We start from the raw sequence: 18,709 nt of genomic DNA, 5'->3' as shown, positions 1-18,709 counted from the left end.
TTTTTTCCACAGATCTTTCAGACACATCCCATGTAAAAATGTCCCCAGAACTCATCAAGCTAGTAATACGGTTAGCTTATTAGAATAGGCAGCAGTGACTTCATTTAACTCACAATAGAAAAAAGGGCAATTCTGTTTATATTCTTTTTCCTAAAGTTCATATTAATACTTGTAAAGGGTTAATCATTTAGTGGGTGTTAACATATGAACAGCTCAGGCATGAGGGATTGTGGTAGCTGCCTACCGTTTCATACACAGCCAGTCTATCTCTGCTCTCTCCTACTGGTATGCAGATTAGCTAAGTGTCAAACAGTCAGGTTGTTACCGTCATTTAATGGTCCATATTATGTCAATTTACATTTGAGATTTGTAGGTATAAACATACACATATTCACACACATATTTTTTCACAGTTTATTTTTTTCACCTGCATATCCGATTAGCCTAAATTTTACCCTGTATATTTAATTCCCAGCGCCAGAGAGCTTTATTTTCGTGATAAATATTTCTTAAAACTGCATTGACACTAATGTGGTGACGTGTTTGTGTGTGTTGTGTTGGTACATGTAGATCAGGTGCAGCAGTGCTGCTGGGGTTTTTAAACACAGGGTTCAAACACCTTTTACAAGGTAAAATTCAAGCACTTTTCAAGCACTTTCAAGGCCCATTTTCAAGTTTTTTTCAGCACCTTTGAGCAAAGTGGTAAATTAATGATAACGGTGATATCTCAAAACTGCGATTCAGCGATAATCAATATATTGCAAAACTATTCTCCACACTTCACAGCGACTGAGCTACTGAGAAAAAAACACTTCTATGTAAGTAAATAGCAGGAGTTATGGATTTATTGGTGTCAGTTTCACACGAGTTAAATACCAATGTTCTCAAAATACTGAGTATCTCAACATAATGTGTATCCAATAAATTTCGTTCCACTTCACGATTGAAAGATTATTGATCTACTGTTCGAATTATGATGTATCTGGCATGATACGTCATAAAGAAGAAAAGGAGATCCAGTCCAAAATTGTAGTTCCGTCAGATTTTATTCAAAGTATCTTCTGAGCAAAACAGTTTTTTTGGATACATCAAAAATTGAGTAAAAAGATTATTGAAAAATTGAATTGAAATAAAAAGGTGAAAATAAGAGGAAAACCCCAAAGGTGAGAAAAGTTGGGGTTTCCAGAGTTCTCGGCTGTGTGAACAGGACCTGTGGCTCTGTAGTCCCTCTCGGGAGAAGCTCTCCCGCCCAACTCTACTCTTCTTCCTAGACAGAGTCTAATAAAAACAGGCATTCGCCTGGCCTCAGTCTAATAGTGTGTGAGGAGGCTCCTCACACCCCCCGGATCCTGATACTGATAAGCAGTTATTCATCCTATACGTCAGCCGAGAACTCGGTCACCCCAACCTTATCAGACTATAGATTACATGTACAGAAACTCATGGTTCTGCTGGAAAAAATCAATCATGCTAAGTTGCAAGAAAAACGGCCTTGCTTTGAGCACAAGGACACAATATACATACATTCTAAGTCACAATGTGAATCATCATGAATCGTGCTAAATGCTTGAATAACATACTGATTAAGTGAAATGCTGATTTAGTTACACACAGATTAACCCTTTAATCAATGAACAATGAACATAGTAAGGCAAAACTCCTCTGTATTCTTACACACTTGTTAATTCTTCACAAAAAACAAACAAAAAAATCATATATTTATGTTTGAAGCCCAAAATGTGGCAAAAGTTTGAAAAGTTCAAGGGGGGGCCGAATACTTTTGCAAGGCACTGTATATAGTGGTTGCTTGAATGTATGTTTGGCTGTGTACAAAAGCTTTTGGCTAAATGCTTAAGTTGAAAGAATAGATAAGATTGCAGATCTTGCAATATAAAAGCCTTTTATTGAATCACATAGATATGAATATGAGTAAATACATAAGGTGATGTAAAACAACGATAATAGCTGGTACTGGATAAAACAATCAATAAAGTAAATGGATTAGATATTTTTAGTACCTTTAGAGATATAAAAAACCCTTTAGCAAAACGATACCAAATAAGGAAAAGATAACAGAGTATATAACTTTAGCAACACAACACAACCAAATATCCCTGTAGATTAACTTGCAGATTTTTAATCAGACTGACTGAACCATAGACCAATGAGAAAACCAGTAGAGCAGGGGTGTCAAACTCATTTTGGCCGAGGGCCACATTGGCATATTGGCTGTCCACTGAGGGCCAGATGGAACTTATAAATGTAATAAAATGTAACCAAATGTAATATAAAATGAATGTAATTACTCCTTAATGTTAAATAACTCTCAATATACAATTTATTCAATCAAATATTACAGTTGCATGGAAAAAAATGTTTGCTTGTTGCTCTATTAACATAAATCCTTTTAATTTGTCATGTTATGAAATCCAAAAACTCCATCAATCAAGAACCAAATTATTCAAGTGAATAGGAATGACATAAAATACAAGTTATATTAACTTTGATCAAAACGTTTGATACTGAAATAAGGCTTAATAAATATAAAATTAAAAATTGTGAGCTGTTAAGAACATGTGATAGATTTAGCATTTCCTCAGATTTAGCAGTTCCTCATACAACCACTAGTCGGAGCTGCAGCAGCACAAGCCCGCAGTCTTTACTCAGTCAGAGCTACAGCCCAGCCACGGGCTACAGGGCTCAGCTGAGGCAGTCTGGAGCGTTTTTACAGTTTTTAAAATTCTTCTGTGTAGAAAATAAAGGTTTTAACCCCACTAACCGAATAATACAGCTCTCTACAGTTCATCTTTCAGCCCAAGCAGCTAACAGCAGCAGTTTAGAGCAGCCGTCACGGAGTCACTGCTCGGATTACATTATAAACAGGTCAGTTAGCGCGCTGCTAACCTCAGGATGTTTATAACTACGGAGTTTAGAACACACCACGGCTGCAAGGTTAGACTGTTGAAGGCTACTGAAGGTTATTAAAGGCTATTGGAGGTTACTGAAAGGGTTATTGGGGGCAGAAATCAGTAAAGGCTGGTTAGATAAGTGATTCACGTGCTCCTCCTTTGCTGTGGTGAAACTGTGACTAGCGCTGTCACAGTGATGTTTATTAACGTCATTAAAACAGATTTTGTCAGCTATTGTCTTATAAATATTTACACAGAACTTATATCTCTACTAACAAGCGTTTATTTTGGTCAGTAACACTCTTTGTAACACAAAAGGCATACCGGTCTTTCGCCTTGAAGCACAGCCGTCCGTCTGCATCAGCTTCTCTTTTTCTGGACATTATGGGATAAACGTTTGTATGTCTCAATTCCACCCACGAAGTTATGCCTTCCCTCCGGCAGGGTTTCCACATCAATGACTACACTGCCGTGTAGTGGCAGTAAGCCGTAACTTCGCGGGTAATACAATCGACAAGCATTGTGGGAAATGTAGTTTTTGGTCAAAGAACGCTTCTGACCTATTTATTATAGACACTAAGATCTTACAAGCTCTCGCTTGGATGTGGCCACATTTGGCCCGCGGGCCTTGTGTTTGACACATGTGCAGTAGAGGGAATCAAGGATCCTGCAGTCTTACTGCTGCACAGCCTGCTGAGTGTTGCTTTCAGTATGGAAACTACAGCTAGACCGGTTTTTTTTTTTAAACTCTGAAAAGGATTTTGTTGGCTTTTTGTTGCAAGCTAAGAATATTCTCTACTCCTAAGAATACTCTACTCCTTTAAACTACGACATCTAAATTTTAAAAGACTAAGTAATGCTAATCTAACATCTGGAGCAAACACTGGCAGTGCCCTCGCTCCAACTACAAACTACAAACGTGGAGTGGAGGAAAAAATAAAGAAAGTTTTTATATGTAAACAATTGAGAATGTGTTAAGGCTGTAAATGACATAAGTTGACCAAATGATCATTTCCTACTTATGGCAAAGCATATTCAATTTTTAAACCTAAAAATGTCCCAGAATGATAAAATCCTCACTTTTGTTTATTATTAGTTCTAAAGCTAATGCAGAGATTTAATATACGATTTTACTCTGAGCTAGCATCATCGCTTTACTATTTATTCAGCATATCACTGAAAAAAATGTAAAAATGTATGTTCCTAGTTTATGCTGTTAGTGGTACCATTTATGATTCTGTGTGTAAAAACTTCTTAAAACACAACACTAAGTGTTGAAGAGCTCTGCAGGCATTAACTAATGTAGGTATACAAACATACATAAAAACACAGCATGAAATTCAGTAAACATCATCTCTGGATAAGATTCATTTTTCTGAACCTGTAAAAAGCCATTTTTAAATGAAGTTCTTGTAACAGAGTGAAGATTTTGTGCATGATGAGGTGTTTTTGGCTGTCTGAAAGATTTAAGGTTTGCATTTTTTATGGCAGAGGAACAGATTTGGGATACTTTTCTATCTTTTGTGAATGCACTGATGTAATATAAGTTCACTCTGTAAAGTAAAACTCTTCCCACAGTCTGAGCAGTGATACGGTTTCTCTCCTGTGTGAATGCGCTGATGCAGTTTGAGATGACTCTGTTTAGTAAAACTCTTTCCACAGTCTGAACAGTGATACGGTTTCTCTCCTGTGTGAATGCGCTGGTGTATTTTGAGATCACTCTGTGTAGTAAAACACTTATCACAGTCTGAGCAGTGATACGGTTTCTCTCCTGTGTGAATGCGCTGGTGTATTTTGAGATGACTCTGTTTAGTAAAACTCTTTCCACAGTCTGAGCAGTGATACGGTTTCTCTCCTGTGTGAATGCGCTGGTGATTTTTGAGAGTACTCTGTTCAGTAAAACTCTTCCCACAGTCTGAGCAGTGATGTGGTTTCTCTCCTGTGTGAATGCGCTGGTGTTTTTTGAGACTACTCTGTTGAGTAAAACTCTTTCCACAGTCGAAACAGTAATACGGTTTCTCTCCTGTGTGAATGCGTTGGTGTATTTTGAGATGACCCTGTTGATTAAAACTCTTCCCACAATCGGAGCAGTAATACGGTTTCTCTCCTGTGTGAATGCGCTGGTGATTTTTGAGAGTACTCTGTTCAGTAAAACTCTTCCCACAGTCTGAGCAGTGATACAGTTTCTCTCCTGTGTGAATGCGCTGGTGATTTTTGAGAGTACTCTGTTCAGTAAAACTCTTCCCACAGTCTGAGCAGTGATGTGGTTTCTCTCCTGTGTGAATGCGCTGGTGTTTTTTGAGACTACTCTGTTCAGTAAAACTCTTCCCACAGTCTGAGCAGTGATACGGTTTCTCTCCTGAGTGAATGCGCTGGTGATTTTTGAGAGTACTCTGTTGAGTAAAACTCTTCCCACAGTCTGAGCAGTGATACGGTTTCTCTCCTGTGTGAATGCGCTGGTGTTTTTTGAGATCACTCTGTTTAGTAAAACTCTTGACAGAGTGCTGATGTTTCTCCATGTCGGGACTTGGCTCCATCTGTCTGTGAAATGTAGCAAACAATTTCTGCGTTTTCAGGAGATTCTTCTGGATGGCTTGTGCTTCACCTCTTTCAGCAGTTTAACACTGTTCTTTATTAAATATCCTGGTTGTTTATTCTGGAAAAACAAAGAAAAAAAAATGTGTGTATTAAAATAAAAGCAGGTCAATTAACCAAAAAGAATTACCTACATTAGTTACACTATATGGAGAAAAATACTGGGACACCTTCATACTACAATAAAGGCTTCAGTACTTTTATCCCATTATAAATTCACAGACATTTAATATGTAGTTGTATCTTGACTGTCAGCAGGCTGCAGCTGCAAAATGTATGTAGCAGAAACAGTAGTAGTATCACACTTTACACTATAATCCATACTACTAAAACTTGAAGCTCGGCTGCGCTCCGGTCCACACCTAGAACCTCCCGCTATGAAGCCGAGCGGAGCGCAGTGCGGCCGAACCGAGTTCCTCGATTAGGCTCGGCCCTGATGCAGAATTTTAGATTTTAGATGCAGAATGAGCACACCTGATGCTTCCACAAGTGATTAAACAGGAGAGATAGTTGAGGGAGGCAGGTCTAATTCAGTGGTTCGGCTTTCAAAGGTCTGATAAACTTCAGCTTGCTCCCAATTGTGCCGGAAAGTGGAGTTGACTAGCAACGGTAATGCATCTAATCTGTTCCACCACCTCAAGCAGTTTCACTACACACAATATCTTCCTTATTCTGGCTGAAGCACTTATGTAGTTTATGTTGTATCTAAGTTATTTATAGTTGATATAGGTTTGTTTATTTGACGGTGATATCGTGTTCCTTTTATATAAATGAAGGCTTTCTGCATTCTTTATCCTGGATGAGGCACTTTTGTTTTGACCTGTTAAATATGTTTACAAAAGGATAAGAAGCTCTGCCTCTGTTGTAATGTAAAGTTATTTATATTGGTAAAATGTAAATAGGTTATTGGTTTGTGTTTGACAGAGATGTCATGTTTTTATATTGCTACATGCAAATAAAGGTGAGCATTAATTCATTCTGACCATTTTTTTATTTCTAAAGTATTATACAGTTTTTTATGAGAGGAGGCTTTAAAGACAGTAATAGGTACAGATTTCCATTGCAGGGATTCCTAACAGTTTTTCTGAGGCCTTCCAAATATTTATATCGATATCGAAATTATATTGTATCGACCGAAATTAAGGAATGTATCGTGATATAAATTTTGGCCATATCGTCCAGCACTAGCTGTAAATATGTCATACTGCTCTAACAAAGTGTATCTCATTTTATCTTATAAATATCTTTGTAATTTTCTGACTTGCAGTATATCTCTACCCCTCACCTTTTATAATCAAATATTTAGTTTTTCAATACAATAATTTCAGTGACCGGAAGCAGAAAAAGCCTGTATTAAATGTATATGCTTGATGAAGAGTCTCGACCTACCCCTTCCTGTTTTTATGTTCTAGAAATTAGATAATATTACTTTTTTTATTCAGGTGTAGGACCATTTATGGGATAATTTATCTGCATACAAGCACAGCTCCAGAAATGACATTAATCTGTTTTAATAAGGCAGTATGCCATAAAATATCGTAAGAAATAATGTTGCCAATATTTTTGAACATCATGAACTATATTACCCTGAAATATGGAGCCATATCACCCACCCCTAATTATCACATTCAGGGTAGTACTTTCTTGCTGTTTTAAGCAAAAGAAAAATTCACACTGTTTTCATTTCCTATTATATATCTTCTAGAGACATTTTATATATGTATATGTCCAGTATAATTTATTTTACTTTAATCCTGCATATATGGAGTGCATTATTACCCAGCAAAAAGCTACACATCGGCCCTTCGTGGGCTAAGTGCGGGCACTGTGGGCAGGGGCTAGCCCATTAAAATTCCAAACAGGCCCAACATGGGTTTTCTGTGGGCAGCCTGTTCATTGGCTGGCCCACTCAAATCCTATAAAAGGCCGCTGTGGGCTAGCCTGAACTGGTCCAGTGCATTAATGCCCCTGTAGGCCCAGTGTGGGAATTATTTGGACAGCCAACACTTTGATGCGCCCACACAAATCCCAGGCAGGCCCACTGTGGGTCAGCCCACATTCAGCCTGCTCCATTTCACACCCTGAAGGGCCAGTGTGGGATATATGTGGGCAAAGCACAGTTTAGCATGCCCACACAAATCCCAGGCAGGCCCACTGTGGGTCAGCCCACATTCAGCCTGCACCATTTCATACCTGGTATGGGTTATATGTCGGCAACCTGCACTTTGGCATGTGCACACAAATCTCATGCAGGGCCACTGTGGGTCAGCCCTAATTCAGCCTGCACCATTTACACACTGTAGGCATTGTGGGTTATATGTGGGCAGCACGCACACATATGTGAGCATGCCCACACAAATCCTATGCTAGGTTACTCTAGGTCAGCCCAAATTTACCATACAATATTTTACAATCTGAAAGTTTGTGTCATAATAAGTTCATATGAAGGGTATCTGAATATTTTTTATTGTTTTTGTCTGTGAGAGCTAGGTAGATTAGCTAGCTTAGTGGATAGGAGCAACACTGTGTGAAATGTAGTATCAGCTCTGAAAGATTTTCTAAACCAAAAGTGGAGAAAAATCAAGGTACCACAGCAGAGTTGTGCAGAGACCTTTGGAGGGGCACACACACACACACATAGTAACATCTCATATTTTTCAAGACATATACTGTATAGCTATACATTTTTATTTATAAAAATATTTTTATTTAATATTTTGGATAGCTACGAATTTGCTCCATGGTGCTGATTCATAATCTCACCTTTATTATTGGTAGTGCTGATAATAAATAAATAAAAATATTAAATTATAAATGTTTTTGTGCTTGACTATACACTTTGTGTAAGCCAGCAAGGTTATAAAAGTTACATATTTTTTTATTTTTGCATGTGATATTTAATTGTGAGGATCATGTAACCAACGAATCCACCCCCTCCCCCTCCCCCCTCCCTGCACGTCCCTTTACCACAGAGCAACGATCAAGCTTAAAGGCAAAGTCAGTGAGTGACTTTGGTCTGTCAAAGTGACTGAAAGGTAAGTTATAATTTCTGTTCTACTATACGCTTTTCTATTTTTTGCTAAGATACGCTAATGTGGTGCTCATGCAGTTACCACTCTCAGGTTATTGTAGCATTATAAGGGTAGCTATGTTGAAGTTAGCATTGTGCTAAAAAAAGTTAGCATTGTCCTAAGTTAGAATGAGAAGTTACCTCACATTTAAATAACACGAGGGGCTCCCAAGTTGGCAGCTTATCTCGGCTCTTGGAGAAAGACTGCTGTTAAGTAAGTGAACTTTATATCCAAGTATGTCAACAATAACCAGCTAAGGGAACAATGGCTTGCTAAGGGAAATATTAAGGGAAATGGAAAATGGAAAGATATCCACTTAAGCTAAGGGAAAGCTAGCCAGTTAAGCTAAGGGAAAGCTAGCCAGTTAAGCTAAGGGAAAGCTAGCCAGTTAAGCTAAGGGAAAGATAGCCAGTTAAGCTAAGGGAAAGATAGCCAGTTAAGCTAAGGGAAAGATAGCCAGTTAAGCTAAGGGAAAGCTAGCCAGTTAAGATAATGGAAATATAGCCAGCTAAGCTAAGGGAAAGATATCCAACTAAGCTAACGGAAATATAGCCAGTTAAGCTAATGGAAAGCTAGCCAGCTAAGCTAAGGGAAAGATATCCAACTAAGCTAACGGAAATATAGCCAGTTGAGCTAATGGAAAGCTAGCCAGTTGAGCTAAGGGAAAGATATCCAGCTAAGCTAAGGGAAATATAGCCAGTTAAGCTAATGGAAAGCTAGCCAGTTAAGCTAAGGGAAAGATAGCCAGTTAAGCTAATGGAAAGCTAGCCAGTTAAGCTAAGGGAAAGATAGCCAGTTAAGCTAAGGGAAAGATAGCCAGTTAAGCTAAGGGAAAGCTAGCCAGTTAAGCTAAGGGAAAGCTAGCCAGTTAAGCTGAGGGAAAGCTAGCCAGTTAAGCTAAGGGAAAGCTAGCCAGCTAAGCTAACGGAAATATAGCCAGCTAAGCTAAGGGAAAGATATCCAACTAAGCTAATGGAAATATAGCCAGTTAAGCTAATGGAAAGCTAGCCAGTTAAGCTAAGGGAAAGATATCCAGCTAAGCTAAGGGAAAGATATCCAGCTAAGCTAAGGGAAAGATAGCCAGTTAAGCTAATGGAAAGCTAGCCAGTTAAGCTAAGGGAAAGATAGCCAGTTAAGCTAATGGAAAGCTAGCCAGTTAAGCTAAGGGAAAGATATTCAGTTAAGCTAATGCAAAGATAGCCAGTTAAGCTAAGGGAAAGATATCATTTTAAAAAGATTTGGTATTTTTGTGAACCTGATATCCTGATATCGGCCACCTCACATGTTTATAGAATGTAACTACCAGTCACACACAGTGACTGTAAAGGCTATTTATGTTTCACCATGAATAGCCTGAAGAAATTCAAATTCAAATAACTATCACTATATAAGAATCACTGTAATCAAATACAGTCTGCAAATTTCTCTAAAATTAAGCATTGTACATGAAAAGACACTAACAGATGTAGTATTTACCTGACTGCATTCTCATATCTCTATATTATCATTTTAAGAGGCCGTGAGAAGATCACTCATTCCACCACCAAAGGATGCAGAGATCGAGCAGGGTGCAAAGGTTTGGCTTTGGAATGCACGGGACCGTTCAGGTGGACGGAAGCATCGTCTCATGCAGTCTCTTCAAAAAAATAGTTAATTTATGATCTATGCTATATTAATGCATAACCAATATTCATTTTTGATATTATGATTAACTATATCTGTTCTATTTATGTAAAGTACATCTATTTTCTCCTTCATTATTATTGCTGTGAGATAAAAACCTTAATGCAAAAACTAATGTTATATTCAATTAGAATTTTTTACTGGTTTGATTGGGATGACATTTTGGTTCCAAGTCTACAAGCAAGAGGAATAAAATTAATAAAAGAGATCAGGGGTGGGTTTCCTGAAAGCTTCGTTACGCTAAGAACTTCGTTAACTCGTACTTAAGATTGATCGTTAATTAAAGAGTGTTTCCCAAACCCGTGCGTAACTAAAGTACTACGTAAACTCGCTCGCAGATTAACGAGTGCCCTCACCCAGTCGTTATTCTTAAGAGCTTCTTTAGGGGATCTCTACTTGCAGTTCAGCACCTTAAACACCAGGGACCGCCAATTTTGAGGGAGAAAAATTATAATTTCCCTGGTTGAAGCAATTATATTATGCTACTATTAATTATAATCAATTATATTATATATATAATTATTATTATTATAATAATTAATATTATTATATTATATTATATTATATTATATTATATTATATTATATTATATTATATTATACTGCCAACTTTCTCTGTGTAGTCTAACTGGGCATACTGGAATTGACCAATCAAACCCATAAATTATTAAAATCCAGATTCCTGCAGATGATGCTCACGGTCTAAGCAAAGCTGCAAAGTCACCAAGTCCGTGGATTCTGTAATCAGGCTGTTATGTGGCATACACACACTTATATACACTTCCCACCAGCCCGGGAATTACAGCACAATACAATATATTTCCATGCTATTGGGAAAATTCCTGGTACTGTAGGTCCGGTGCAGGGGACGCCTGCAGTGTCTTTACTCACACCTACACGTACTGTAAAGGGTATCGGTGAATGTGCAGGTAATATTTAATATTATTCTTTATTTAGATGCTTCTAACCAACATTGTGGCCGTTCATCTGGGCAAACTCTGGGGTGTTTCAGCTCGCAAATATATAAATACCAGTCAAAAGTTGACACGTCTCATTTAATGTTTTTTTTTTTTTTACATTGTCGATTAATATTAAAACTATGAAAACAATTAATTGACGCATATGGAATTATCTAGTTAACAAAGAGGTGCATGGCCTTCAAAATCCCCTGACCTAAACCCAACTGAGATGTTGATTTAGGATGAGCTGGAGCTTTACAGAGTGTGTGTGTGTGTGTGTGTGTATATATATATATATATATATATATATATATATATATATATATATATATATATATATATATACACACACACACACCGGAACATACGTATATGTATTATTATATTATTTTTATATTATTAATAATTATAATAATAATAAATTAATATTATTATCAACATTACTATTAATAATATTAGTACAATATCTATTAATATAATATATATATATATTAACAATAACAGTTTTAAAAAAGTAAAAAAAGTTTAATGTTTATTAAACATTTATATATAAACATATGACTTATTTATTTAGCCATATGTATCTGTAGGAGTATTTTATTAATGCCAAAGTACATCCTTTTGTAATTTAAATTTCAAAATATGTATAATATTGATGATTACAACACTTTTTTACATTTTTAGGGTGTAATACTGAATAAATACTGCATAATAATCGATATTTGTGGATCGATTGAGTGCGCTGTTTCAGGGGAGGAGTCAACAAAGACGTTCTTTAACCTCCTTTCTTAATTTTCACGTTGCGAAGCTCTTTGGGAAACACTCGCAGAACTGGCTCGTTCTTTACTCACGTCATTCGTTAGTTTGTTCGTTATTCGCTGAGGTTGTTCGTTTTCGGGAAACCCACCCCAGAGGCTTTGTTCCAGTAGCAATAATAGTATCAGTTTATTATTCATCTACTACATCAGTCTAGTGCATTTAAGTATTTATTCAAGAATATGATTTGCTGTTTTTATTGATGTTTATATATATATATATATTTTTTTTTAATTTAAGTTGTATAATTCTTTGTTATTTTGTATTATGTTTGATATTTATATCATACCGTTTATTATAAATACTGTTTTTGCAAATGGAGATATCTATGCAGTACATGTTTATCTACATGCTAAAATATAAATTTGGGATTTAATTTACTTAAATACTGTTGTGTGTTGTTTATATTTCATACATGATACTTTGTAATAAATTAATTAATTTACTATACACTTTAAATTGTGTTATTTATATAATTGTTTTACAGCCAGTTGCAAAAAATTTCAAAGTGCCAATAGCACAGCTTTAAATTTTCTTTCTTGAAAAGTGTTCTCTGTTCAATATTGCACAGTTCTAAAAATTTGGGGCCACAATTGGTTTTCCACTGAGGGCATGAGTCTGTCTGTGTGTGTGTGTGTGTGTGTGTGTGTGTGTGGGGGGGGGTGTGTGTGTGTGGGTGTGTGTGTGTTAGTGTTAGAGCTCTGCAAATCTCTGTAGGCCCAATGGGCCAATGCTTTGGTGTTGATTTTGCATAGAGGAGTAAATCTTCGCTGGCCAAATGTGGGCTGCCTGAAAAGGGCCCACGCCGTGGGGCCAACGCTATACTGATGAGCAAATCTCCATTGGCCCAATGTGGGCTGCCTGAAATGGGCCGACGCCATGGTGCTGGTGCCGTCCCGATGAGCAAATCTCCGTTGGCCCTAAGTGGGCTGCCCATATGGGGGCGATACTGCACCGACGTGCAAATCCCCAATGGTCCGATTTGGGCTGCCCATATGGGGCCGATGGCGTGGGGCCGATACCGCACCAACGTGCAAGTCCCCAATGGTCCGATTTGGGCTGCCCATATGGGGCCGATGGCGTGGGGCCGATACCGCACCGATGTGCAAATCCCCAATGGCCCGATGTGGGCTGCCCATATGGGGCCGATGGTGTGGGGCCGATACCGCACCGATGTGCAAATCCCCAATGGCCCGATGTGGGCTGCCCATACGGGGCCGATGTGTTGGCCCACATTGGGCCCTCATTGGCCCAGTGTGGGCATGTTTGCTGGGGTGCCTAGCCTAGCCTAGCCAAATCTAACCTAGCCTAGCCTAGCCTATCTGGCTACGTGCCTGTGTAATTACGTCATCACGCACAGACATAGCTCAGCTACGGAGACTGTGTTCAACTCTGGGGCGAGCTTACACCAGTAAAAAATGCCTGTCCGTGTAAATAATACATATCGATATACCACAAAAATGATGTCCCCATTATTGAAACATTTCTTATCGCAATAAATACAGATATCAAATTATTGTCCAGGCCTAGAATAGAACAAGTCTTTCTTCATTCCACAGCTTTAATATCAAACCCAGTCACTTCCATCTGATCTATATAAATGCAGCACATTTCCACATTTCTAATACTAATGTAAACCCAGACAGCGTGTGGTAAAATCCGAGACGGATCCTCACAATGGATCTGGTCCAAAGATCACTTTCACTACTGACTAATCCGATCCAGATTTTGAGCAAATCGTCACTTTTATGTTAAAAAAAATGGACCATATTTTTTAACATAAATATGCAACCACCTAGCAACAGCATAATATCACTACAGCAACCACCTAATACTGTTACTGTTTGTTAAGCGTTTCTCTGTGTTTAAATACAGCACAGGGTTCTGACTCTGGTCTAGGAGAAACTCTGTTCTCAATATTTTAAAACTGTAAAATATGCAGATCACAGCTCCAGGATTAGAGCTGAAACCATTACAATACAAAACTACTTTACATATTAAACCCATCACTTAATTTACTCACTTTAGGACAGGAGGTCCTCCTCCACTGCTGGAGTTCTGAAGATCCATCATTTACTCTTCTTCATTCACACACAGCTGAACACTGCCGACACCGACCCCTGAGAACAGATCAGCCGTTACAATAAAACCTTTATTCTTACAATAATGACATTATCATCAGAACTGCATTAAACAAAACCTGATAAAATAACAAAACAAAACAAACAGAGAACGATACATAACAGTGTGATTTACCCTCATTACACATTATTCTACAGATTACAGAAACATTTACTGTTATTATAATTATTATAATTTAATTATTATTAGTAATATTACTGCATTACACAACATTATAAATATATACACTGTTCTATTATTATTAATAATATTATTATTATGTTACTGAATCAGAATAGAGAGATTATTTAAGTATAATATAAAACAGCAGGATTAAAAACACTAACACACCACGTGATCTTGAGCTCCGTTGCTCCCCCTGCTGGTTAAACAGCGCTACTGCATATAAACACGCCTTTATAGCAGTTCCGGTTTTTTTATCTCCCCAACAGATCAAAGCCCACATTAAGCAGTAATGCGCTTTAAACAGCATAAACTACACTGTGATCAATAAATATCAATCTATATCTGCGCATTTCTCTTCAGTTTACAGCATTATTGATCTGTTACAGCTGATTGTTCTCCAGCCGGTCTGATCTAGACCAGGTCCAGGTCTGATCCAGGCCCGGTTCAGATCTCCATGCTGATCCTGGTTCTTCCAGTGGAATCGGACACTGAGCTGAGCTTAAAGAACCGGTTCTGGATCTGAGGAACCTTTAGAACCGGTTCTGACTTTAAGCTACACGGTTCTGTTCTACATTCTCTTCAGTTCTGAACTTACCGAGTGAATCCGGACTTCTGTCCTCTTCTAATGGCGGAGACTGAACTTACTTTCACTTCCTCCTCACTGCGTCACACCGCTCTCCCTCTAAGCCCCGCCCCCTAACTCTCTCAGCGAATAGACGCTGGGAGGGCGGAGCCATTGTTCGTCAGCCAATCATATTACACGGTTGAATGGAATGTTTGAATATTCATGAGTCTGAAGTTTCTCCCACACAGCTGTAAACCCCCCCAGTTTTCAGACCGGTGTTCTGCCGAGTTCTGCTACCCGTCCAAAAGTGCTCCTCCCCGCACTGCGCATGATCTGCCCCACATTTTATAACGTTCTCATGAGTTTTTCAAGATGATTCTGTTTTCTATGACTGCATTAAACAGCCTGAGCTCACTGTCATTACTTATTTAAGGGTTACATAAAGGTAAATGACAAACAAAACAAAACAAAACAAAACAAAAAATAATAATAAGCTATTTAGAAACAAAAATCACTAAATAATTTCATTTACCTCTTAAATACATTTTTAAAAATAAAAAACAGTTGGTTAATTTTATACTCTGACGTGACTATACTGCATGTGTGTGCACTGTGATAATAATGCTGGGAGAAAGGAGCACTGCCTCCATCTAGTGTCTTTGAGATGTTCTGCATTTTATATAAGGGTGTCAAATATATGTAAATTATAGAAAAATATGTCAAAAACTGTGGTGATATTGTTCAGAAATTGCTGATTTATGTAAACTTACAGAGCATTCATAGGATTAACATTTTTTCACTATTTTCAGTAAAACCAAAAAAATGCTTACATGGTCTGGCTGTTCCAATCACATTTCATAAAGTTATATTTTTAATAAAAACAAGTAAATGAGGACTAACAATTGGACATGGTAGGAGTAGCAGGGTGAGTGGTGAGCTCCTGGTCTAACTGGAGGATAAAAGCTTCACTATCCAGCTGATCACCAACGTCAATAGAAATTCATTTCAGGTTGAATGTTGGTCATGAAGTCAGATTAAAAAAATTATGTCAGGATAAAATCAAAAACTGTTACGTACCTGCACTCTTAAAAATTCAACTAACTTTAACTCAGAATAACTTGATGGATGAGTGGAGCAAAAACCGAGGCCGATAGGAGGAATAAAACAAGATTATCCTCTGAGTTCTGCCCTTTACGTTCTAGCCATAATGATGAAAGAATACAAGGTATTAAAAGAGGAGATTATTTAGTTAAGATCACAGTTTATGCAGATGATATTACAGTTTTTATTAAAACAAAAAAAGACTTAGACATTATAAATTTTATGAAAAAGTGTCTGGTGCAAAGCTTAATATGGCTAAATCTGAATGTGTGTGGATTGGGGATCAAAGAAAGAAGTTCAGAGTCGATGTTCCAGATAAAGAGTAAATAAAAAATTTAGGTGTGTATTTTAATAATGGTGACTGTGTGGACAGTAAGTGGAAACAAAAAGAGGAAGTAGTTTCTGAAGAAATTAAATCCCTCTAATAACACGTCCAACGATCAGTCACCCAAACCGAGTTCAACCAGACGCAGTGGAGGAACCAGGTCCAAGTGAAGCTCTCTACAATGGAAGTGAAAGAGTAGAGGATGGAAATGAGTCATCATGAAGATTTAAGTAGCAGCGGAAGCAGCAGCAGCAGCGGAGAGACAGACGGAGGAAATCCGAACACCAGCACCTCGTCTGAAAGAGACAGCAGCGAGGAGTACGAGTCTGCAGCAGCCGAAACACAAGCAAACCAAGTTCCTCCTCCTTCTTCATCACCTCTTCTTCCATCTATGACAAGATCTTCCACCATACATACGCACAGGGGCTGCTGCACCAACGAAAAGAAACGGAAGAGTAAACCTAAAAAAGGAGGTTAGAAGCAGAATGAACAATACACTAAGAAAAAGTAAAAGAAATAAACATTTCTTTATCTCCTCTGTCTGACCTAATATTGCAGTGTTGGGGGATTCAGTATAAAAAGAATAGGAATGAGTAATTAAGTATATTTTTAAAAAATAGCAGAGATTTGTTGTGTTGTGTTTACAGGAAACGAAACTAAATACATATGAAGATATAGAAAATCCCCCCAAAAATGTGGGATAATGGTTATTTCTTCTTTTCTATTGGAGAATGTAAAGCTGATGGAATTGATTTATTATTCTATAATCAATTGTTTGAAATAACCAACAAAACAAAACTGGAAAGATTTTTTTTCTCTACCAGCATGGATGTAAAGACACTTGTAAAAATCTGGACTGGACACATCTCTGATTATGACACTGAGCTATATTTAAAACATTGCTGTGATATTCTGAAGCCTGCAGTTAAACCAGTGGATAATCGTGGAACGTGGTATGAAGCATCAAGTGAAACTACGTAAAGATGCTGCAGATCATTTGGTTAAATGATTATTTTGATTGGTTATCACTGCCTTGTGTACGTTCACTCATTTGGAGGCAGAGCCTAACAGCAGTCTGTGTTTCTGTTCATTGTGGCTGCTGAAGTGAAGTGCGGATTAAACAAATAACCTGCGGTTCCTTTCTAAGACTAGAGTGGAATGAGACAACGCTGCCATTTGTACTTTGTGTTCAGACGTGGGACACAACTATTTCACATGCCCTAAATCCTACGCCAACAAATTCAAGCAAAGACTAGGCTTTCCAAGACCAAGCGACCTAAAACACACAGAATCCGGGGCATCTACAGAGATAGAGACAGGACAGATGCAAGTTCAAGGTACGATCATCAACACTATCAAGATCCTAGAGGAAGAGCAAGTGTCTAAATCAGTCCAGAGTGGAGAAGCGGAAAAAATAAGTGTCTTAAGAGGAGCTTTATGAAGAGGGTGAAGAATCAAATTCAGATGGAAGTTCAGATGAAAGCGACTGGTCAAGCGAATCATCAGAAAGTGGAGAAATATAAAGGACAGTTCCCACAATCAAAAGAAAATGACGATAACCCCTTTATGCAGATGCAATTTTATGCTAATTTTCATATGATTTGCACCAACTACACTCTAAAACATTGTATCTTAAGTTTTACATAGAGAACAATGATAATTCAGGGTTTAAACTGAACTGAAACAATAACTCACCTCCAGTCTTTTATTTCCATTATTTAAGTTCCGGTTGAGAACATCAAATGCTGACAAAAATGTAAAAAAAAAAAAAAAACCCTGTTTTGGATTTTACAGTGTGTGTATGGATGCTGGTGATATAAAATCAGTCATGTTCTACATTTCCTGATTCACCAGGGTCTTGAAAAACAAGGTGCAAAATTTGTAAAAGATACAAGGAAGCATTTCATTTTTTTATTACCTTATCAAAAATGTAAAAATATACCCAAAACTTTTCTGACACCACATATTGGACATCAAAGTCTTTTAGAAAATAAAAATAGAATTTCTAAAAATTTTATCAAATCCTGTCTGTAGGTTTTCTCTGTAGCATTATGTGGTGACTTGTCTGAAAGACACGGTTGCAGATAATACAGTTAATATTACAGAAAAGGGAAATTACTGGGATAAGTATAACATGGGCTACAAGATTCCTTTAGAGAACTTTTTCCTCTTGAGAGAGACTTTCTTCGTTTTGATTCTCGAGTTAAAACACGCATTGACAGAATATATGTTACTAAAGATATAAAGGTCCTAAATTATAGAACTGAACTCATGTAAAATTAAATGTGGGAATCAGAGAACAACGGGGGTTCTGGAAGCGACACACAGTGCCTAAAAATATTACTAAAAATCAGAAGAACTAAAGACGTGGAAGTTTAA

General features: G+C 37.6%; 1 protein-coding gene across 3 annotated transcripts in view; it reads right to left on the bottom strand.

Annotated features, from left to right (window-relative positions):
• Positions 1–1,883: 1,883 nt before the first annotated feature.
• LOC125780467 (zinc finger protein 239-like) overlaps positions 1,884–18,709 on the bottom strand; it is a 46,789-nt gene continuing 29,963 nt past the window's right edge. The window contains exons 1-3 of one of the 3 annotated variants that reach the window (XM_049477863.1): positions 14,935–15,349; positions 14,056–14,152; positions 1,884–5,565 (exon numbers count right to left, since the gene is read on the bottom strand). In XM_049477863.1, coding sequence (XP_049333820.1) covers positions 4,424–5,446 — 1,023 coding nt within the window. In that variant the 5' untranslated portion in view covers positions 5,447–5,565; positions 14,056–14,152; positions 14,935–15,349 and the 3' untranslated portion in view covers positions 1,884–4,423. Of the gene's footprint in view, positions 5,566–14,055; positions 14,153–14,934; positions 15,350–18,709 lie in introns of those variants that run through there. The other 2 variants (XM_049477865.1, XM_049477864.1) reach the window with 2 other exon arrangements.

Source organism: Astyanax mexicanus, chromosome 4, assembly GCF_023375975.1.
Source record: "Astyanax mexicanus isolate ESR-SI-001 chromosome 4, AstMex3_surface, whole genome shotgun sequence".
In the NCBI taxonomy this organism is placed as follows: domain Eukaryota; kingdom Metazoa; phylum Chordata; class Actinopteri; order Characiformes; family Acestrorhamphidae; genus Astyanax; species Astyanax mexicanus.
The sequence above is the reverse complement of the archived record's forward strand: the minus strand, read 5'-3'. Positions and strand labels throughout refer to the sequence as shown.